The sequence below is a fragment of the Rosa chinensis genome, chromosome 2, assembly GCF_002994745.2.
Source record: "Rosa chinensis cultivar Old Blush chromosome 2, RchiOBHm-V2, whole genome shotgun sequence".
Lineage (NCBI taxonomy): Eukaryota > Viridiplantae > Streptophyta > Magnoliopsida > Rosales > Rosaceae > Rosa > Rosa chinensis.
In genome coordinates, this window is record NC_037089.1 from 39,495,946 (window position 1) to 39,520,746 (window position 24,801).

General features: G+C 39.4%; 1 protein-coding gene across 1 annotated transcript; it reads left to right on the forward strand.

The window, feature by feature from the left end:
- Positions 1 to 21,821: 21,821 nt before the first annotated feature.
- Positions 21,822 to 23,435, forward strand: LOC121051237. The gene is made up of 3 exons (XM_040513399.1): positions 21,822 to 22,015; positions 22,580 to 22,826; positions 22,923 to 23,435. Exons 1-3 carry the CDS (start codon positions 21,822 to 21,824, stop codon positions 23,433 to 23,435), a joined length of 954 nt encoding a protein of 317 aa, XP_040369333.1.
- The last annotated feature ends 1,366 nt before the right edge of the window (positions 23,436 to 24,801 follow it).

A 24,801-nucleotide genomic window follows, 5' to 3' on the forward strand; every position in this document is an offset into this window, starting at 1 on the left:
TTCTACACACTTTGATCAATCAATTCTCTTGTTTCTCACACATTCAAGCCTTGTTCTTACTTTGTTCTTGAGATTTTGTGGATTTGTATAGTGATTTGGGTTCTAGAAACCGAAATCCCTATACTTTGAAGCATTTCTCTTCTCATATAGCATCTAGGAGACAAGGGAGCCATCTTGTGCTTTTGGTTTGGCTCCAAAAGAGTCAAACCCGTGGGTATATCACTTGTTCTCCACTCTTTGCTCTCTTTTATTTGTTATTTATGATGTTCATGGCTTGTAGTTGTGTAAATATGAGTTGTGAGTAGTTTAATTTGGGGCTAGGGCATAGCCTTAGCCAAACTTGTGCACAAAACAATGTAATCGTTATGCTCTTTGATGTTTATGCATGTTTTGAATCTTTTGGCTACTATACTTTAATGTGTCCTAAGTGTGTTCATAGATTTATCACCTAGAAGCATGCTTTAGGAAGTTAATGAATCGGAAACATGAACTTGATAAACTCTTGATTCCGTGAGCTTATGTAGCTAAATAGGTGGTGGCTTAGCTTATTCCTACGGGAAGAACTAAGTTGCTTGAATTTCTTACCTTGAAATTAAAGCATGATGTTGTGAGTTTAGGTTCCGGAAGAATTTAGGCTCATGGCACCATAGGCCATTTATAATCCGGAAGATTTGAATGGTATAAAGGTTGTGTAATTTAGCTTTGCTTTGGAAGAGATTGTTAAATTGCATGACTAGTTGGTTTCTTGGTAGCTTCATCAAAGCACTAAGGGGGAATTTATCAAAACATGTTGTTACATTAAATTTGGGTCACATTGTGTGCATGAGTAAGGCTAGGTGTGATGCCTAAGCCTCTATTTCTCTCTTATATCAAAATCTTTATTTTTATTTGCATACTTTATTTTTGTGTACTTTTAATTTGTTCGCATAAAAATTAAAATCAATCAAGCCGTTCACTACCATAATTGTTAATACCATCCTCATGATCTTTAGCTTCCAAAGGGCTAAGGTTGTGACTTTGTAAAAAGGTAGATTGCATAATTTTTCTAGGTTTCTTGCGGTAATCTAGCTAGGGTGGAGTTTCCCTCAATCCCTTGGGTACGATACTCTACACTTTCCCTTACTAAAACTTGACCTTCTACACTTGGAAGTAAGGAACATCATACACAAATTTGCACACACTTTCATACTCAATGATGTCTCCAACAAGTTTTTGGCGCCGTTGCCGGGGATTGAGGTAAAACTCAATCCCTAGCTAATTGGTTGTCGTGGGACTAGAGAATCCGTGTAGTTTATCTTTACTTTATTTTGTTCAGTTTTGTGGTAGTTTTCTTATTTTCGAATTTGTGTAAGTACTTTGGGTAAGTAGATGGTAAATTGTGGTAAGAAAGACTAAATTGAGCATATCAAATTTTTTTAAAAAAAAATTATATATAGTCTTGCTTATTTACTATTTGCTTATTACTTATTGCAAGTTCACCTTTTAGTATGTTTAAATTGGTTGTTGAAAGTAAAAAGTTGTAATTGCGGAAAAATTGGACTAATTGGAGCATATTGTACTTGTGAAAGTTAGCCTTAATTACTCATTCTTTTTACTTAAAACTTGTACCAATTTCGCTTTTAGCTTGTAAGTTTAAAATTTCTTTGAATTTGTCAAGGTATTTTAATTTCACTTCTTTAAGGTTTGAATTTAATTAGAACTTGTGGAGTAGGATTTTATCTTTGTACCGTCGAGTTTATTCACTCTTCACAAGTAGGCTCATCCGATTGAATTAATTCATGAGGAGTTACCGAAAAGTTGAGTGTTAGACAACACCCAAAGATGGATTCCTATTCCCCTTTTAAGTAAATTGGATCGGGATTTCACCATAGTAACGGATTGGTTCATCACTTTTCACCACTCGGCTCACCTTAAGAAGGCGATGCCTAGGTAAGAGGCTAGGGATTTATCCCGGGTGTTGTGCCGTGTACTAAGTGAGCCTCGCTCTACCAAAGCCGCACCTACTCTTACCTGGTCGTACTTCGATAAGTTTTACCGAAGGTTGAAGTGTCGAACTTTGCGCTTAAGTTTGGAACTACGCCAAGCGTTGCACTTAGCTTGGAACTACGCCAAGCTCGTTACACCTAATTTGGAACTACGCCAAATTTGAAATCCTTCTTCCATTTGCTTTTCTACTTACAAGTTCTTGCTAAATTCTTATCCTCTTAGAAGTGCTATTAAAGTTCTATTGATAAAGGAAGGGAGGTTGAAAATAAACAAGTCTTTGAGAAAATTGCACATATTTGGGTAAAAAGCGTAAATAGTTAAGCAAGCTCTAACAATTGCAATTTGCAAAAGTTAGAAAGATTTGTGCGATTACTCTTTTTAAGTGTGCTAATTTGTATAGTTTCTTGTATTCTTATTTACTAACGCTTTTGACTTGTGTGATTCATAGGTGTATATGACTTTGTCCCCCCAATTTGGAAGTGGTTTACACACCGTTCTAGAGCCTAACGATCAAGAGACACCGCAAGGGAAATCACTTAAGTTCACGGGCCCTTCTTCATCTACTATCTATTCTAATCCGTTGGTTCAATCATCCGAGGAAGTTTCAAGTAGTTCAAGTGATAATTTGGATAAAGGAAGTCCGGTTCTAGTTGTTAATAATCTAGCCACCTTGGATAGATTATTCAAGCTAGACCAAGAAGCAAGGGTTGCAAATCCAAGTCTTGGACCGAGAAAGTATCATATTGTGATGGCTGGCGAAGAGGAAAGAGAGGAAAGGGGAGAGCAAAGGCCAATAAGGGATTGTGTCTTACCATCATTGTCCACACATTCAAGATGCATTGTCTTGCCACCGTGTGCCTCTTCATTTGAGATAAAGCCAAGCTTCTTGCAAACGCTTCCAACCTTTTATGGATTGCCAAACAATGATCCATATCACCATCTACTAGAGTTTGAGGAGGCTTGTGCAAACATTAAGCTCAATGGAATGACGGAGGATGCTTTGAAGCTTCGGTTGTTTCCATGTTCCTTGAAGGAGAAAGCAAAGATGTGGCTCAACAAGTTACCTTCTAATAGTATCCACTCTTGGGAAGAAATGCAAAGGAAGTTTATCACTAAGTACTTTCCACCTGGAAAAGCAAATGAAAGGAGGACCGCTTTGATGACTTTTAGAGAAGATCAAGATGAGTTATTTCATGAAGCATGGGAGAGGTTCAAAGACCTTGAGCTTGGTTGTCCTAACCATGGTCAAAGTCAAGACATGTTGATGAGCCTTTTCTATCAAGGGTTGTCTTCGGAAACTAGAAGGAAGGTTGATAATGCAAGTGGCGGTGACTTCATGGATATGACCTCAAGAGAAGCACATCAAGTGTTGGAGAAACTAGCCGAAAGATCTCAATTGTGGGATAATAACCCACAAGGTCGCAAGCCTTCTACCTCACATGTGTCTCTAAGGGAAGCAACTCAACCAAAAACCGGTGGCATGTATGAAATCAAAGCATCAAGCTTGGATGTACATCATGAGTTCAAGAGGTTGGAAGATAGTCTTAATAAGAAGTTTGATATACTTTTGAAGCAAGGCAAGCAAGGGGTCCGTGAGCAAGTCAATGAGGTTCAAGGGTCACAAGTATGCTTGATTTGTGAGGGGGTGAACCATGATACTCTCTCTTGTCCACATGGAGATTGTTTCCCGGAGATTATCGAAGAGTGCAAACAAATGGGGTACCAAAGGCCTAAGAATGATCCATACTCCAACACATATAATGTCGGGTGGAGAAACCACCCTAACTTTTCATGGGGTGGCAATCAAGGAGGCACACAAGGAGTAGGTTATGGAGGGGCTAGTGGAAGCCAAGGGTTTCAAGGCAATAAGGGTGTACTTGGTGGTGGTGGTTATCCTAGGCCACCTTATCAAGCAAGGCCTCCCTTCCAAGCTCCTATTCCTCAAGTACAAGCACCTATTCCTCCACCTCAAGGGGAAGCACCAAAGTCTAGCCTAGAGGAGATGCTTGCCAAAGTGCTAGCAAATCAAAATGAGATCATTCAAAGTGTTCGAAATGAGGTGGCATCCACTACCCAAGGTTTACATAAGCTTGAAGCACAAGTTGGGCAATTGGCTAGTGAGATGAGAGAAAGGAAGCAAGGAGAGTTGCCTTCCATGACCGAGAAGAATCCACGAGTCAACCAAGCCAAGGCAATCACAACTTTGAGAAGTGGGAAGGCATATGACAACAAGGTTACTCTTAATGATTATGATATGGAAATGGATGCCCCAAAGGAACCTTTGTTGACTCCCAAAGTGCCAAGAGTACCTCCCGGGTTTGATAAGAAGTCCAAAGGCGTGAAGGATGATTTGGGGGATGATGGAGTGATTTTGGGGTATAGTGATGAATGTTTGAAGAGCAAAGACAAGACCAAGACCGTGAATAATGATGTGGGAGCAAGTGGGTCTAAGCCAAGTGTTGAGGACGTGCAAAAAGAAGTGTTACTTCCTTTTCCACAAGCGGTGTATCAAGAGAAGGCTTTGAGTAAGAAAGAGAAGAAATCCATGGAGTGTTTTGATGTATTCAAGAAAGTGGAGGTCAATATTCCTCTTCTTGATGCAATCAAGACTATTCCTACTTATGCCAAGTTTCTCAAAGATTTGTGCACACATAAGAGATACAAGAGCAAGTTGATGAAGGATGACAAAGTATGCTTGAACGAAAGAATTAGTGCCGTACTTCAAAGGAGGTTACCTCCCAAGCTCAAGGATCCGGGATCCTTTACTATTCCTTGCAAGATTGGTGAGAAGCCATTTGAGAAGGCACTTATGGATTTAGGGGCAAGTATAAATTTGATGCCTTACGGAGTTTACAAGGAGCTTGGGTTAAGCGACATCAAGCCTATCCAAATTTCTCTCCAACTAGCCGATAGAAGTGTGGTGTATCCGAGAGGAGTCGTGGAGGATGTGCTAGTGCAAGTGGACGAATTGGTCATACCGGCTGATTTCGTTATTCTTGACATGGAGGAAGTCTACCAAGATGATCTCCCTATCATCTTTGGTAGAGCTTTTATGGCCACGGCGGGGACAAAGATTGATGTCAAATTGGGCTTACTCACCATGACCGTGTATGACACCACTATTGGGTTTAAGATATTTGATGAATTGAGGAAGCCCATGAGGTTGCAAAAAGTCTATTCTATTGAAGTAGGGGATAAGATTGAAGACTTAGTGGAACACACTTTTCGTGAGACTTCATCGAGTGATGCCTTAGAAGCGGCATTAACACACTTTGGGATGGATTTTTGTGAAGAATGTACTATGGAGGTCATTGAGCACCTTGATTCTTATCTTTCTATGGGTAGACCGACACTTGAGGAGGATTATTACACAAGGCATGAGGCTAATGAGGTTCATACCTCTAACACTCATCTTTCCATTAATTCCTCTCCTCCGGTTGTAAGTTCAACCTCTATTGAGTTGAAGCTCCTTCCCTCACACTTGAAGTATGTATATATTGATGATGCATGCACTTTGCCTCTCATTATCTCTTCGAGTTTGTCACAAGAACAAGAGTCCATGCTTCTTGATGTTCTTCGGAGGCATAAGGGTGCTTTTGGGTGGAAGATTAGTGACATCAAGGGTTTGAGCCCCACTCTTTGCATGCATCATATTTACATGGAAGATGAAGCAAGACCAAGGAGGGAACTTCAAAGAAGATTGAACCCCAATATGTTAGAAGTGGTGAAGAATGAGATCATTAAGCTTCTTGATAATGGGATTATCTATTCTATTTCAGATTCTAAATGGGTCTCTCCAATACAAGTGGTGCCTAAGAAAGGGGGAATGACGGTGATAGAAAACGAGAAGGGTGAGATGGTTCCACAAAGAGTTGCAAACACTTGGAGGGTTTGCATCGATTACCGCAAGTTGAATGCCGCCACAAGAAAGGACCACTTCCCACTCCCTTTCATCGACCAAATGTTGGAAAGGCTTGCGGGGCATGCATACTATTGTTTTCTCGATGGCTATAGCGGATATAATCAAGTCCCTATCGCCCCCGAGGATCAAGAGAAGACGACCTTTACATGTCCATATGGGACCTTTGCTTACCGGAGGATGCCATTTGGGTTATGCAATGCACCGGCCACATTTCAAAGGTGTATGATGGCAATATTTAGTGACATGGTGGAGCGGTTTCTTGAAGTATTCATGGATGATTTCTCGGTCTTTGGTGACTCTTTTCATGCTTGCCTACACCACCTTTCTCTAGTGCTTCAAAGATGTGAAGAGACAAACCTTGTGCTCAATTGGGAGAAGTGTCATTTCATGGTTCAAGAAGGTATTGTGCTCGGTCATGTGATTTCTTCTAGAGGAATTGAAGTGGACAAAGCCAAAGTTGAGATTATTGAGAGATTGCCTCCACCTACATGTGTCAAAACCGTGAGAAGCTTCCTAGGCCATGCCGGTTTCTATAGGAGGTTCATCAAAGACTTCTCCAAGATAAGTAAGCCTCTATGTGACCTTCTTGCTAAGGATGCTCCTTTCCTATTTGATGATGCTTGCCTTATTGCCTTCGAGAAGATCAAAGAGTTGCTCACTAATGCACCTATCATTTGTGTACCGGATTGGTCACTTCCATTTGAGCTTATGTGTGATGCTAGTGATTTTGCTTTGGGCGCTGTTTTGGGTCAAAGAAGAGACAAGCTTCTTCATGCCATTTATTATGCAAGCCGCACTCTTAATGATGCTCAAGTGAACTATACTACTACCGAGAAGGAGTTGTTGGCTATTGTATTTGCATTGGAGAAATTTAGGAGCTACTTACTCGGTTCTAAAGTGATCGTGCACACGGACCATAGTGCTTTGAAATACTTGTTATCCAAGAATGATGCAAAGCCTCGGCTTATAAGGTGGATTCTACTTCTTCAAGAGTTTGACTTGGAAATTGTGGACAAGCCCGGCAAGGTGAATTTGGTTGCCGATCATCTCTCTAGACTTACTTGTGGAAGCGGCAATGAGGTACCTTTAGTTGATTCTTTTCCGGATGAGAAACTACTTTCTATTCAAGCAAAAGAGCTTCCTTGGTATGCACCTATTGTGAATTATATAGCTAGTGGTGGCAAGTCAATTCCTTGGAACTTTGATTTTCATGCAAGAAAGAGACTACAAAAGGAAGCAAGACACTACTATTGGGAAGATCCTTACCTTTTCAAGCAATGTAAAGACCAACTTGTGAGGAGATGCATTCCAGAAGATGAAGTTCAAAGTGTTCTTTCTTTTTGCCATAGTCATGCATGTGGTGGCCATCATGGAGGGAAAAGGACGGCACAAAAGGTGCTCACTTGTGGATTTTGGTGGCCTTCCCTATTTAAAGATGCTCATGAGTATGTGTCTTTGTGTGATCGATGTCAACGAGTTGGGAATCTCTCATCAAGGGACCAAATGCCTTTGAACAATATCTTTGAAGTTGAGTTGTTTGATGTTTGGGGCATTGACTTCATGGGTCCATTTCCTAGCTCCAATGGCAACTCATACATTCTAGTGGCGGTGGATTATGTTAGCAAGTGGGTGGAGGCCGAAGCCACAAGAACTAACGATCACAAGGTGGTGTTAAAGTTCCTTAAAGAGCACATCTTCACAAGATTTGGCACACCTAGAGCTATCATTAGCGATGGAGGCACTCATTTTGTGAACAAACCATTTGCGGCACTATTGAAGAAGTATGGGGTGAAGCACAAAATATCCACTCCTTACCACCCTCAAACAAGCGGTCAAGTCGAGATCTCTAACCGCGAGATAAAGGGCATTCTAGAGAAAGTAGTGTCCACCACAAGGAAGGATTGGGCTAACAAATTGGATGATACCTTGTGGGCCTATCGGACCGCTTTCAAGACTCCCATTGGTATGTCTCCTTACCGTCTTGTTTATGGGAAAGCATGCCATTTACCGGTTGAATTAGAGCACAAGGCATATTGGGCTATCAAGTTTTTGAATTTTGAGATGAATAAGTGTGGTGAGAAGAGAAAGCTTGATCTTTGTGAGCTAGATGAGATTAGAATGGAGGCTTATGAGAATGCAAAGTTGTACAAAGAAAGAACAAAAGCTTTCCATGACCAAAAACTCAAGACTAAGCACTTGGAAGCTGGTCAATTAGTTCTTCTCTACAATTCAAGATTGAAATGGTTTTCGGGCAAGCTAAGATCAAGATGGATTGGACCATTTGAGCTCATTGAAGTATTCCCACATGGAGCGGTGACTTTGAAGAACTTGAGGAATGGTGATACCTTTAAGGTGAATGGGCATCGAGTCAAGCCCTACTTGGGAAGTGCACCTAAGGATACTCATGAGGAGGTGAAGTTCTTTGTGGATCCTCCATCCATTTGAGGAAGCACTATGGACCTTGTTAATGTCCTTAAACTTAAACCCGTCTTGGAGGATTCCAAAAGAAAGGAGAAATAATAAGGAAGTTAGAGCTTGAGATTTGAAAGGTGTAAAGTAGTCATGGGTTGCTTTGTTCAAAGCTTAAGTGAGAGGTTCATTCGGTTCTTGATGCATGGAGCTTAACGGATGGCAAGTGCCCAATGGGGCCTTGTAAGGTTTTCACCATCGGAAATGTGCATTATGGAGCTAAATGGGGATCTTCAAAGAGTTTGCGCTTTCTAATCTCTCACTTTTATCTTTCCTAGCATGAATTGTTTGTTTAGTTGTTTAAGTGTTAGTATGTTGTGGTTTTGAGAAATTTGGATAGTTATTTCACCCTTGGTCCATGGATAAGACACAAAAGATTTATCTTTTATTGAAAGGATTATCCAAAGTTCAAGTGTGAGGTGGATACCCTTATTCTCTTTCCATTGTTTTAATTGTTTTAATGCTAGTCTTGGCCATTAATGATGCATGCTCCCCAAAATGTTGATAGGATCTTAATAGCTTCATTATACATTAAGGACTATATGATGTTTTAAGTGTGAGGTGCTTGTTTGGCCATTGTTAATTGTTAATAAATTGTGTTTACTAGCATTAGGAAGTTTTTATTTGGTCCTAAGCTTCGCACATGTTTCACAATTGTTCATAACGGCACATTGAGGACAATGTGTGATTTAAGTGTGAGGTGTAAGGCTAAGTAATTTCATTCCTAATCCTTTGTTTTCTTTTTATTTTCTTATTGAAAAATCCATAAAAATTAAAAAAAGTTCTAAAAATTCAAAAAAATGTGTGTTTGCTTGCTTGCGTGGTCCAAAGATGAAACAACCCCCGATGATGAAACTGAACTTATGTCTAATTGGTTTGAGTGATTTTCAGCATGTTTAGCGATTGAAGATCAATGCTTATTTAATAAATGGATTTGGCATTTTGTGCTCACATGCATTTAAACTCATATTGCCTATATCATTTTAGATGCACTCATGTGGGAAAAGATAAGGACTAAATTTGTTAAAACTATCTATGCCTAATTATGAGAGATTTTGAGCTTAAGAGAGTGCGTACAAGTTTCAAATGCACTAATTCTTTCGTTGTGTGATCAATTCATTGTGCATGTAATCTAGAACTTGCTCCAAATCTTTCGAGACTTTATATCAAAAGCATGAGTTGTTATTGGGGAAGACCAAGGCATTAGGAATCCACCACGGCCAAATACCTTTTGTCCTTAAAATGAAAATCCATTAGTAAGCCAATTTGAGCCTATATAATATGTGTTAGCCATTTCATTTCTCCACCACCACAAATGTCTACCTTTTAAAATCTTAAACACTTTTCCTACCCTTTCTAAGTCAAGTGGTAAGCAATGTGAGTCCTATTGTTAGTTTGGTGCTTGTAATTGGGTTTGAGAAGTGTGCAAAAGAATAAGTGTGAGGTGGATAGAGTATTGTGTGCGTGAGCTACGGGTTGTAGCCAAGAAAAGAAAAGGGTGACCCTAGAAGCATGTTCAAAATATATTTAAAAAAATATATATATATTCAAAGTCAATATGGACTAGGGTCACCAAAAGAAAAAAAAGAAAGAAAATGAAAACAAAGAAATAGAAAAAGTGTTGTGCAAAAATAGTATGAGTGAAAAAAAAAATTACAAAAAGAGTGTGGGTTGTACAAAAAGGGGAATAATAGTTTTTTGTAGTTTTTGGGTTTTGTGGAAAAGAAAAGGAGGTTTTACAAAGCACTTAGAGCCAAAATAAAAAGGGACTCAACAAGAGAATTGCTTACTAGGAGGCTTAGAATTTGAATTTACCTTTCCCTTCATTTCTTTAACCCCTCACCTAAGCCCCATTACAACCTAAATAAAAGACCTTGTGACCCAAGAGAACTCATGCAATGATCATGTGGAGAAAAGATGGAAGAGCAAGCATATGGAAACCATGTCAATTGAATTGTTTTTGAGTGCAAACACTAACCATAAAACACTTGAGTGAAAATGAGTGATATCCATGTGAGTTTGATGGTTAGACAAATGCGGTTCATATTAATCCCACATGAATCATTTACGGTGGCACACATGGCATATGCATATACTTTGTTGAGCATGACTTTCCAAATCCAATTATTAGCTTTGCATTTCGAAAATTCAGTTTCTAAGCTTGCTTAATTGAAAGTCAAATCACTAAGTCATGGTTCTCTGAGGGAAAATGGTTAAACTCATCAAGGATGCAAGTGAGCCTTATAGTTTGTTCATGCTAGTTTAATTTATGTTTTTGCTTGAGGACAAGCAAAGTGTAAGTGTGAGGTATTTTGTTAGGTCCATAATTACCTACTAATTATTCTCCTAATCTTGCACTTTTGCTTAACCTTTGTGTTTATTTATATATATTTATTATGTTTTCCTTGTCATGCTAGGAAATGATGGAGAAGCTTGGAAATGCACTAAAAAGTCAACTTTAGCACATTTTCCTACTTCGGCTAGGAGAAACCGAGCTAGGCAAAGAAGGAGAAGTGGCAGACTGACAAAATGAACTTCAAATGAGTTGAAACTTTCCAGATCCATTCTAGACATCCTAAGAATCATTTCTTATGAAGAGTTCAAGATCTAGTTCGGAGTGGAAAGCCTTCAAAAGATCGGCACAATTTTCTGACTAAAAGACAAAAACTGCAAAACCGGACCTGTACAGATTCCGGCAGCATTTCCGGCCAAACCACGGCGAACTAAACTCTGAAATTTTACCTGGATGATCTACACTCATGGAGGAACATTTTGTATGAAGAAGTCAAAGGCCAATTCCTAACTCTCGGTGGAGATTCAATTGAAGGAAGAAAGGAGACGAAAGTGCACAAACGGAGAAAAAATGGGTCAACGGTGGTCAACGACGGATTCCGGACATTTCCGGCCAAGTTGGCCGACCAAGAACAGTTGTGGAGGACAAGGAAGAGCTGACTAGGGTTAGAGACTTTGGGTGGGAAGACTTTAGGTCTAGGTTATTTTGAAATTCAAAATTTGCAAGATGACAAATGATCTCATTCTTACACCTTACACCTTTGTCTCCTATTTATTACCTTGTTCCCTCACACAATTACCCTTCTACCCTTACTTTTTCTTCTCCACCAAAATATCTATGGGCTTTCTAGGTCATTTCTATGTGGAGTCAAAAACTAGATCCACATTTTGTGCTTACACATTTGTCAATCACATCTCACCATTGATTCCTTTTGATCTCCACCCTTGATTTGAATTGCCTTGGCCTTTAAATAGCCCATTCTCTCTCCCCAAAACCGTTCACCCTTTTACTCCATCACTTTGCAACATCAAAATCTCTCTTTTCTCTAGTTCTAACATAGTCTCTCTAGCTTTTCATAGCTAGTTCATAGTTCTTTGATTTTGTGTAAGAGAGAGGTGTGTAGCCACTTGGGTTTCACCAAAACCGAAGTTTCTACACACTTTGATCAATCACTTCTCTTGTTTCTCACACATTCAAGCCTTGTTCTTACTTTGTTCTTGAGATTTTGTGGATTTGTATAGTGATTTGGGTTCTAGAAACCGAAATCCCTATACTTTGAAGCATTTCTCTTCTCATATAGCATCTAGGAGACAAGGGAGCCATCTTGTGCTTTTGGTTTGGCTCCAAAAAGAGTCAAACCCGTGGGTATATCACTTGTTCTCCACTCTTTGCTCTCTTTTATTTGTTATTTATGATGTTCATGGCTTGTAGTTGTGTAAATATGAGTTGTGAGTAGTTTAATTTGGGGCTAGGGCATAGCCTTAGCCAAACTTGTGCACAAAACAATGTAATCGTTATGCTCTTTGATGTTTATGCATGTTTTGAATCTTTTGGCTACTATACTTTAATGTGTCCTAAGTGTGTTCATAGATTTATCACCTAGAAGCATGCTTTAGGAAGTTAATGAATCGGAAACATGAACTTGATAAACTCTTGATTCCGTGAGCTTATGTAGCTAAATAGGTGGTGGCTTAGCTTATTCCTACGGGAAGAACTAAGTTGCTTGAATTTCTTACCTTGAAATTAAAGCATGATGTTGTGAGTTTAGGTTCCGGAAGAATTTAGGCTCATGGCACCATAGGCCATTTATAATCCGGAAGATTTGAATGGTATAAAGGTTGTGTAATTTAGCTTTGCTTTGGAAGAGATTGTTAAATTGCATGACTAGTTGGTTTCTTGGTAGCTTCATCAAAGCACTAAGGGGGAATTTATCAAAACATGTTGTTACATTAAATTTGGGTCACATTGTGTGCATGAGTAAGGCTAGGTGTGATGCCTAAGCCTCTATTTCTCTCTTATATCAAAATCTTTATTTTTATTTGCATACTTTATTTTTGTGTACTTTTAATTTGTTCGCATAAAAATTAAAATCAATCAAGCCGTTCACTACCATAATTGTTAATACCATCCTCATGATCTTTAGCTTCCAAAGGGCTAAGGTTGTGACTTTGTAAAAAGGTAGATTGCATAATTTTTCTAGGTTTTCTTGCGGTAATCTAGCTAGGGTGGAGTTTCCCTCAATCCCTTGGGTACGATACTCTACACTTTCCCTTACTAAAACTTGACCTTCTACACTTGGAAGTAAGGAACATCATACACAAATTTGCACACACTTTCATACTCAATGTTGTCTCCAACAAATGTTATTTCGGGTTTCTATGAATTTCGATTTTTATTTTCTGTTTTCGATCTTTAATTTTCGATTTCTATGGTTCATGAAAGATTGATTTTAGATATGTGATTTTCAAATACTATGAAGAAGGTTTTAGGTTTTAGGTTTTTAAATTGAAAAGTTATGATTTCATATATGTCAATGATTGTTAATTTCGAACTTCAATCCCATCTTTTCTGTGTTAATTGATCTTTGGATGCATACATAGGTTGATGAACATGTAATTGAATCTATATTAAGGTGCTAGCGTTCTAGGCTTTAATAAATTAGGTGGAAAACCTAAAATTACTTAGGTAAATTAACAATGAGTCTTGCATGCTTGATTAGCGTTCTAACTTGTGTTCTTGACTTGAATTGATCAAACTTCCATGATTCTTAATGCGTTGAAAGTGTTTTGGTTAGTAATTTGCTACCACTAGTGATTGCATGATTAATAGGGTTAACTATGGTGCGTTCATCTAGTTAATTTAATTAAAGGAAGTAAAAAGAACTTTGTATGCGTTCATCTTTGTTCTTGATTGATTCTATGCTTTGACATATTTTGATTCATGATTTGATGTTTGAAACCTTACCAACGTGTTAATTGATAGGACCAAAAAGTGTGACGATATTATTGAATATGTGCCCCATTTTAGCCTTGTTTCTCCCTTAAGTTTCGTGTTTTGAGTCATCGAGTCATTTTAAGAGTCTTGTAGAGTGTTTGGAGTGAAATAGGCAGAAAACGCAAAATTCATGAAGAATCCTAGCTGGATCAGGATTCCTCACCGTCATGCAAATCTGTGGGCCTTAAGATAGAATTTATGGGAGTATTTTTCTGAAATTAAATTGTTTTAATTCTTTTTATTTTCTCTAAAAGAATTTAATTTTCGGCCCTTTATTAAATCAGGTTGACCAAGCAATGAAGAAGGGAAATAAAGCAGAAAAGACGTTTCAGTTGAGGAATAAAAGAGAAAGATGTTTCAGCGGGAAAATAAATAAGAGAAAGACGTTTCAGCTTGGAAATTAAAAGAATTGCCCCATTATGAGAGGATTTAAGGCCATAAAGGAGACGTTTCAGCTGGAAAAGCCAACCAATGCTCCCCTATAAATAGGCAACATCCAGAACATAATTGGCATCACTTCCCAGCCAAGATCACTTCCCAGCCAAGATAATTCATTGCCTATCACTTCCTGGCCAAAAACCATTCCAAGACTGCCCAATTCACTCCTTAAACCTCCATCTCCTACAAGACCGTGACCACCATCCATCCATCAATCTACGAAGCTCTTAGGCGCTGAGTCAAGGACGCTCCACCACTACAGCAGAAACAAGTTCATCACCTTGTTGCTAAGCCGCTGAGGAAAGCTTCAAAGTGTAACTATGACTCTACTTATCATTTTTGTTTCGGTTTTGTGTGTTTCAATTTGCGAGTTGTGTAATTGGAGACATGAAATTTTCAGAATATTTTTATTAATATTTTTGAGATTTTCAGTTTATTATTGAGTTAATTTCGAGAATTCTTTTATGATGCATGTTACAATGTTGTGCCCTTTTACTTGTTTAGGTAATTTTCAGAGTTAGGTTCATAAGTTTACATGCTAGAATAACGGTGAGAGTTCTTGTGTGTTTTCTTAATTTGCCAAGAGTAATTTTTATTTGTTAAGACGCTGAGTTAAACAAGTAGCAATTAGTTCTAAAAAGTGGTAAAAACTATGTTCAATGGTTAAACGATTCTGGAAATTACGTGTTAAATTCTATGTCTAATGGTTAATTTGCACGTGTGAGTTGATTCGAGGGTTAGATAATACTACTAGTTAAGAGAACTACGCTGAGTGTTTTCGAAAATTAGTAGTATTAGGCTTGGTAAGGACTTTTCTGATCCATGCCTACATTAGAATGAATCAGATAAATGAATTGATCCGCTGAGGCTTTTCATTTGAGCTCTTATCTAGGCATTTAAGATGGGCACATTTTTGTAGCATGTTGAAATGGATTTTCTGTTTTTACACTTAGTAATTTCTGAGTGGTATTGGTCAAGGTTAGGGAAGTCGATCATTGTAGATAATTTTATTTGTTTTGTTTTTATTTTAAGTAGATTAGAAACCAAATTCAAAAACCCCCATTTTATTCTTTTATTTGTTAATTGACCTTTTTGTGTAGGTGTACCCTACAATCCCCGGACTGAACGATCCCTACTTATCCTATACTGACAACTACATTTTGCAGGGTTAAATTGTGAGGCTATTTCAGCCGCATCATTAATAATAGTTAATCCCATCTAAATTTGTTCCATATGTATATATATTCTTTAATTTTTTTTTCTAATATTTTATTTTTCAGGAATTAATTAGGTCCTAATCCCCAGTTGAGAACGATCCCTACTTATTCTTACTATATTGATAGGGTTTTAAATTGAGCACTAATTTTGTGCAGATCAACTATCTTTAATAAATTGCACGTAAATCAAATTAGCATCGAGAGCATTGAATTAGGGTTAGGATTTATCCCTAACTACCAATCCCCTATCTATATTCATTTTTTACTTTTATTTCCTTTATTTAATTTAGTTTTTAGTTAAAGTTTTCATATAAATTCTTGCACTTTAGTGTTTAGAAATTTAAATTACAATTATCAGTGACAATTCTGACTCATTGTAAATAACCACCACTAGGCTCTTAGTTTTGATTAGGCTTTGATTAGAACCAAAACCGAGCCGAGCATTGCTAAGGCTTGGTGCCTTAGAGCAGCATTTTTATTTACTTTCTTTTATTTTTATTTTTCTTTTGTTTGCTTGTCTTTATTTCTGATTACCCAACGATTGTGGGTTAGCCACTAATCCCCGTGGTACTATAACTTTGGGCATAATACTTCCCTATCTTGACAATGATATGTACGCTTGCGTAAATAAGTATCAAGTCAATGCATGATTTATGTGGTGTTGATAATGAAGTTCACCTTTAACGTTACTTGAGGTGAAATTGTTTTGATTATAGTTTTGTTAACCGAATGCTAAGTTGAGGGATAGAACATGTGGCTGTTAGTCAAGACTTGGCTTACTTAAGCTTGTTATTGAAGGATGTGAAATTGATGATGTTGTCGTGATATACGCTTATTGATTGTGTTAGGTTATGATAACTGAAGCATGTGTTTTTGTATGTTTGTTTTGAGTTTATTCACACAAGCTTCATAATCTTACCAGGTTTGTTTGTTGCAACCCAGTGCAATATTCGATAATGTAGGAGTTTATCCTATAGATCAGGGTAAACGTAGTTGAAGCTGAAAGGCTCTTGTTGTTATAGTTGTAGGTTTACAAACTTAATCGTTGTTTTCATTTATTAGTCTTCCATTGTGTAGTGAGCGTGGTGGATGTTTACTTATTGAATTGTTGTTTCAGTTTAATTTGTAAACTTAGTGTAATGTAATATGTGACTCTAAAGAACAAGTTTATATTGAGATTGTGGGTTTAGTGCATCATCTTGTACTTGTTTTAAAAGCAAAAAATTTCAGGTTTTTTCTGTTGATGTATAAACCATCACGCCCAGTGTATTTGTGATTGTTTAACTTATTTATTATTTGTGCTTGAAAATCGGGTCGTGACAAAAATACTGGGAGTACATGGTAGATGGAGGACTGAGAGGTGCTTTATCTAGATGACCAGTCCTCTAGTTGATAGTAGCAATTCCATCTACAACCTTCTTAAAGCATTCCAATATGTTCGGAGAAGATCTCACAAACTTCACAGAATTCCTAATTGCCAAAATAGACTTCTGCAACCTCTTTAATCCATGTCCTACTATTAGATTTGTGATGTGAGCAGTGCATCTCACATGCATATACCTTCCACTCAAAATTTTTAGGTAAGACGAAAACCTATTCATCTTAGAAACAAGCTACTCTAAAGCAGACTTGTCTGCACAGGCATTATCAATTGTAATGCACATCACTTTTTCATTCCCCCACTACACTAAGCATGACTCTATAAGCTTCCCGATAGTTGGTCCTTGGTGATTTTGAATCACACATAAATTAATCATCCTCTTGTACATTTTCCAATCTATGTCAAGAAAATTGACAGTAAGCACCATATAATTGACATTCTTCTGATGACCTGGATTTCTGTTATTTAATTTTGATAATTATTAATGGGCCAGTTGTACGAATAATTGTTATTGTCCTTTATTCGTAGGTTGTATGTGAAGTGTAACGGTTTTCATACGTGTAATTATTCGAATTTCACAGTTTAGGGGGTCGTGTGAAGTTTGACTTTTTATATGTTGGTATTCTTGGAAAACTTCCTTCACAAAAGTTGTAGAGTGCGTCGATACGAGTTCGTGAACATACGGAACGCATCAATCGGAGTTCGTATGAGACAGTTATGACTATCGGAAGAAGTTTCAGTTTTAGTATAAATATGGAAAATCAAAAAATGAAATCATAATTCCACTTTCCATTTCCGGAAAGCCATTTTTCTCTGTCGGTTGAATCCTTCAGAAACGAAACCTTCCGTCTGACCCGACCCGAACGAGGGGACCCGACCCGAATTTTCCGGCTGTTTCCGGCGATCTCTGGTCTTGAAACTTGGTCAGCTGATTCGTCTCCTCCGTCTGGTCGTCTCTGTGGCATCCTCTGGCGGCGATATCCACCGTGTACGGTGCAGCAAGGCGGCGCAGTTTGGTGTTTTAGGACCCGACCTGAAAACGTAGCTCCGGCGACGGCACGTCTTCAAATTTCCTTCTTTGGCTTCGTGGGAGCCTTCTGGATCGATCTATGGTGTTTGTTTGGATCGATATACGTGGAAATCAGTTCAACTCAAACTGAGCAAAAATCCAAAGCTTGTGAGGTAGTTTTCGACCCTTTATGCTTGTTTTCTGACTTCAAGCTAGTTATCAAAATTCACAAGCATGCTTAGATGAATAGCTTTGATGTTGGGAGTTTTGTGAAATATTGAGTTTTGGCCTGCGGCGGTGTGCCACCGCCTGTGGGGGAGTTCTGGTGGCTTTCCGGCCATGTAGGGAACTGTTTTTGGTATTATATATGTTCTACTCATTGATATAAGCGTTTCAATATATAATATGCAAATTTTGGAGTTCGTATGGATTTGTGATGATTTTTACAGTTTCATACTGGTCGATTTATTCGATCTGTGAGGATTCGAGCTTCCGATCTACTTGTGGGTTGGTCATATCGATCGTGGAAGTATAACAGAGACTTTGGGAGGTCTCGGATGTGGTTTTTCCTCGATTGGCGCCACTTTGGGGATTTTAGTTCAAAACAGGGGTTTCCGACTTCAATCAAATGTGAATCATTACTAAGTTGAAACCGCATGTGATTAGGTACTTGACGAAGTATCTTGGACAGTTATTTTATGGATTGGCTGCTTTGTTCTATACTGAAGCCGCAGCCGGAGTTTCAAGGTGAGTAATCTCACAAGGTTCATTATGAAAGGAATTACCATTATTGTTTTGACGTTAATTATTTAACTGCAAACTATAGTTGCTATTAGTAGGCATTCCTGAGCGAAGGACTATGTATATATATATATATATATTTACGTGAAATATATATATATATTCTTGTGAATGATGTGTGATGAATAATATGCATGATGGTGTTCATATTATTGTTGAAGGCGACCTTTCAGGAAACAATATTGTGGAAAAAGATGTTTTCTATTCTTTGAAAAGTAGTGAATTTGATGTTACATGTTTGAGTCAAGCGAGACTCATTTTAGATGTATTGGTCCTTATACCAAGAGCCACAGATGGTGAGCAGGGATGGGGAAAGCCGAAACTCGATGTTGTAATGTTTTTAGGTCAGGTGTGACTTACTTAACTTTGACTTTAAGACCAGATAGGGTCTAAAGATCATATGTCACAGATGGTGACAAGTCGCAAATGGTGACCTTGATGTTTGATTTTATGACCAGACGAGGTCTGAAGATCATATGTCACAAATGATGACAGGTCACAGATGGTGACCTTGATGTTTGATTTTATGGCCAAACGGGGTCTGAAATCATATGTCACAGATGGTGACCAAGGCAGAAAATAGGTAATCATGTTCGTGGCCGAATGAGTGGTTACGATTTCAGGAGAGCTCTAGTCTGTCTGCCATTATAGCTTATGGGGGTAACGGTCGAGGTTACTGGAGACTCATAAGTATGTAGTTTAAAGGACAGTTCGGAGTGCATTCTTCCTTTATTGTCTAGATGAGACTTGAATTGCTTCTTGATAGTTAAGTTAGCAAATAGAACATTTTCATAGTGATGATTTATGCTGTCCTTTCGATGGAAAGGTTATGGAGTGTTAGAAGGAATCATGGTTGCATGGTTTCCTTAAGCTGATTTGTGTGAGTTATTGATTGATGTTCATGAGTTACTCATACGAGCTTTCATAAGCTTACCGGGTTTGTTGTGTGGAAACCCAGTGTACCATTCTATGGTGTAGGGGTTAATCCTGTAGGTCAGGATAATTGTGGCTGAAGCTAAGGTATCTTGTTGGCAGCTGAACGGGTAAGAGGCAAATTTTGTTGGCTTTGCTATTGTTTTGACTTCCGCTATGTAGTAAGCTCTGAGGAGCATTTACGTTTTATTTTGTGATGAAAATTTAATTCGTAAGTTGTGTAATATGTGACTCTGTGGAGCGGGTCAATATTTGAAATTGTAGGTTCAGGGTATCAATATGTAATTGGTGTAAAGGATTGATGTTTCTAGGTATTTTGTATTGATGACTGAACGATCATGCATGTATAATTATGGGATTGTATATAGATTTTTATTGTGTTAAAAATCAGGGGCGTGATAGATTGATATCAGAGCGTAAGGTACATATTTGGTGACAATCAATACTCCTTGGGTGATAGCCCGTCTGTAGAGGATCCCCATCAGATGCTCTTTGGTATTGATATAGTCATTTGGTATGTAGTGAGCAGTAGGATGTGAGTCGTCAGGGTAGTGTCGGCTTAGGGGATGAAGTGTAGGAGCTAGATGTAGCTTGTATAAGTTAAAGACTTTGAGGAATGATGACCTTTAGTTTTAACTCAAGATTGACTTAGGGGATGGAATGGTATCCTCTGACGTCGTGTTATGGTTGATCGAGTCATAGCTTTGACTTATACTTGTGTTTGAGAGTTATACAGGTATTAACCACATGTTGCTATGCTCCTTAGGTGATGGATTCTCAAGGAGGCAGAGCTAGGGGTTGAGGTAGACCCAGAGGTAGGGGTAGAGCCTGAGGTAGGGGCAGGATTCCTCCTCCTATTGAGGAGATGTTCGAGAATGATGTTGAAGCATCGAATGTTGAGCTGCCTGTTCCACCTGTTGTGGAGGTTGCGAATGTTGTAGATCCCACTCGTTTGTCAAAGTTGGCAAAGGAGATTTTGAGACTGGGAGGAGTCCCATTTCAGGGAGGTACGGATCACATGTTGGTAGATCAGTGGATTGAGAACATGAAGACCTACTTCAAGATGGTCGTCTACGACAACATTGAGAAGAGGAAGATTGCCACATTTATGCTCTAAGGCGATGCACAGGTGTGGTGGAATGGCACACAGAGAGTGGATGTGTCCACCATGACCTGGGACGATTTTGTGGAACTGTTCAGGAAGAAGTGTACTTACCACCTTCTGTGAGGGAGCAATTGGAAAGGGAATTTGTCTCATTAGTCCAAGGGACTAAGAGTGTGAGGGAGTATGAGGCTGAGTTCTTAAGGTTGTATCGCTTTGTTCGGCAGATGGATGCTGAGAGCTTAGCTATGAAGTTTCATTGGGGACTGAATGCTTCGATCTGGCGCGATGTCGCTGTTCTGGAACTGAAGATGGTGGAGCTCATTTTCTTTAAGGCTATGGCCATTGAGCAGGAGAACCTGACTTTCCAAGAAAATGAATCGGCTAAGAGGGATTTCCAAAGAAAAGGAAAGGAAACTGCGGGGAGCAATAAAGCATTTGGGAATCAAGGTGGATTTTGGAAGAGACAGAGGACTAATCAGCAGGCGCCAGCTAGGGCTGCACCTAATAGGCAGGTGGCAAACCCGAAGTGTTTCAATTGCAATGAGATGGGCCATGTTGCTCGATCTTGCACTAAACCAAAGAACTTGGCATGCTTCACATGTGGCCAGACGGGGCACTTCTCAAAGGATTGTACCCAGCAGGGTAGGAGACAAGGGAACCAGCAAAGGCAACTGCCTCAGGGGCAGGCTAGGGTGTTTGCTATTGGTTAGCAGAATACCAGAGTGGAAGGTACCTTATCCTTATTTGATTTCTTTGCTAGAGTGTTCTTTGATACGGGAGCGTCCCACTCTTTCATATATAGCTCTGTGGTTGATATGTTAGGTTTGACTTCTAGGCTTCTTGCTAGACCCTTGTGTGTTATTTCCCCACTTGGTGTTTCCCTTGAGCTTGATATGTTTTGTGATGCATGTCCGATTGTGATCGGTAGCAGGGAGCTTTCTGCAACTTTGATTGTGTTTGCAGATCATACGTATGATGTTATTTTGGGTATTGATTGGTTGAGGCCAAATCATGCTATAATTGATTGCTTTGAAATGTTAGTGTCATTTCATATACCTGGACAGCCGGTGTTTCGTTATCGGTGTCTAAGGTCAGATACTGCTTTAAGGGCAGGATTCTTAGCTCATGTGGAGTCAGTGAGTTGTGCTGCGGTTATGGCAGAGATTGCTGTGGTTTCCAAGTACAGTGATGTATTTCAGGAAATACCAGGTTACCTCCAAGGAGGGTAGTGGATTTTGCTATCGATGTGATACCAGGTACTGCACCTATATCAATGGCACCATTTCGGATGGCACCAACTGAACTTAAAGAGTTGATGGAGCAAATTGATGGTTTACTTGAGCAGGGGTTCATTAGACCTAGTACTTCTCCTTGGGGTGATCCTGTGGTGTTTGCTAGGAAGAAGGATGGTTCACTACGGTTGTGTGTGGATTATCGGAAGTTGAACAAGGTGACGATCAAGAATTGGTACCCTTTACCTTGGATTGATGACTTGTTTGACCAGCTTAAGGAAGCTACTGTATTCTAGAAGATCGATTTGAGATCTAGATATCACCAGTTGAGGGTGAAGGATATTGATGTTCCTAAAACTGCTTTTAGGACCAAATATGGACACTTTGAGTTTGTTGTCATGCCTTTTGGTCTAACCAATGCACCTGCTGCCTTTATGGACTTGATGAACCGTATGTTCAGTCCGTACTTGGATAAGTTCGTGGATCATATCTTGATTTATTCCAAGACGTTGGAGGATCATGATAAGCATCTGCGGATTGTGCTACAGATTTTGAAAGAAAAGAAGTTGTTTGCGAAATTCGAGAAGTGCGAATTTTGGCAAAATGAGGTCAAGTTCCTTGGTCATGTAGTTTCGAAGGATGGAGTCTCTGTGGATCCTTCTAAGGTTGAAGCAGTGATGAACTGGGGCTAACCCACTACGGTTACTGAGGTACGTAGTTTTCTGGGTTTGGCAGGTTATTATCAGAGATTCATTGAGGGATTTGCTAGCATTGCTTTGGCTTTGACCAACTTGACCAGGAATGATGTCCACTTTGTGTGGACTGAGGAATGTGAGCGAGCATTCAATGTGTTGAACGCTAGATTGACCACAACCCCAGTGTTGACTATTCCCACAAGCGGTGGTGGTTTAGTCATCTATAGTGATGCGTCTCATCAGGGTTTGGGGTGTGTGTTGATGCAGCATGGCGGTGTTGTCACTTATGGCTCTAGACAGTTGAAGGTGCATGAGCGTAATTACCCCACTTATGATTTGGAGTTGGCTGTGGTTGTGTTTGCCTTGAAAATTTGGAGGTATTACTTGTATGGGGAGAAATTCGAACTCTTTTTGGATCATAAGAGTTTGAAGTTTCTGTTCTCTCAGAAGGAGTTGAACATGAGACAGAGGAGGTGGATGGAGTTCATAAAGGACTATGATTTCACCTTAGAGTATCGTCTAGGAAAGGCCAATGTGGTGGCAGATGCTTTGAGTAGGAAGCCCAAAGGTATTGTTGCTTCTGTTATGGTTCAGGAGTGGCTTATGTTGGAGACTGCATCTGAGTTTGACCTTGTGCAAGTAAGAGTTGAGAATGGGAGTTTCCTTGGAAGTGTCACGGTACAGCCTACCTTGATTTCCAGGATCATTCAGGGTCAAACAGAGGATGAGTTCTCAGGTGCGAAGTTGGCAAAGTTAGCTGCGGATTCGTCCATTGGCGTTCCATCAGAGTGGTCGGTGGGAATGGATGGTGGTTTGCGGATGAACCATAGGTTGTATGTTCTGGATCATGTTGACCCCAAGGGAGAGATTCTTCATGAGGGACATCGATTGAGGTATACTGTGCACCCTAGAAGCACTAAGATGTATCGGGATTTGCGAAGGCAATTCCGGTGGAATTGAATGAAAAGGGATGTGGCAGAGTATGTTTCCAAGTGTCTTACTTGCCAACGTGTGAAGGCTGAGCATCAGAGACCTGCAGGTATGTTGAAGCCGTTACCTATTCCCGTATGGAAGTGGGAGCAGATCTCAATGGATTTTGTCACTGGACTGCCTAGGTCCAAACGAAATCACGATGCAGTGTGGGTGATCGTGGACGGTTTGACGAAGTCGGCACACTTTCTTCCTATGTCAATGACGTATTCTGTTGACACGTTGTCCGAGCCTTACGTCGAGGCGATCGTGAAACTTCATGGCGTGCCTGTGTCGATTGTTTCTGATCGTGATGCTCGGTTTACTTCAAAATTTTGGAGCGGTTTCCAAAAGGCCTTAGGAACTGATTTAGATATGAGTACGGCATTTCACCCTCAAACTGATGGGCAGACTGAGAGAGTGAATCAGGTGTTGGAGGATATGTTGAGAGCCTATGTGTTGGACTTCAAGGGAAGTTGGGAGGATCATCTGCCGTTGACTAAATTCTCCTACAACAACAGTTATCAGTCCAGTATTGGCATGGCACCATATGAGGCCCTGTATGGTAGGCCATGTAGATCTCCGATCTGCTGGGCAGAAGAGGGAGATAAGATGTGTTATTGGGTCCTGAGATTGTGCAGGATACCACTAACAAGATTTCAATTATCAGGGACAGGATTCGAACAGCACAGAGTAGACAGAAGAGTTATGTAGATTTAAAAAGGAGACAAGTTGAGTTTAAAGAGGGTGATCATGTGTTCTTGAAGGTCTCACCCATGAAGGGTGTGTTGAGATTTGGCAAGAAAGGGAAGTTATCACCAAGGTTTGTCGGGCCTTTTGAAATTCTGGAAAGGGCCTAGATTTGGCTTATAGGCTTGCCTTACCTCCTAGTATGTCTGGCATGCATAATGTGTTCCATGTGTTTATGCTGAGAAAGTATGTCCAGGATGAGTCACATGTGATTGATTATGGAACAATTAAGGTGCATGCGGATACGACCTTTATTGTTGAACCTGTTCGTATTTTGGATAGGTCAATAAAGCAACTTCGAAGGAAGGAAGTTGAATTGGTCAAGGTATTGTGGAGTCACTATGAAGAGGGTGATGCTTCTTGGGAGTTGGAGTCGGATATGAGAGCGAAGTACCCACGGTTGTTTGTTGATGAGCAAGCGTGAATTTCGGGATGAAATTCCTTTAAGGAGGATAGACTGTGATGACCTGGATTTCTGTTATTTAATTTTGGTAATTAATAATGGACCAGTTGTACGAATAATTGTTATTGTGCTTTATTCATAGGTTGTATGTGAAGTGTAATGGTTTTCGTACGTGTAATTATTCAAATTTCACAGTTTAGGGGG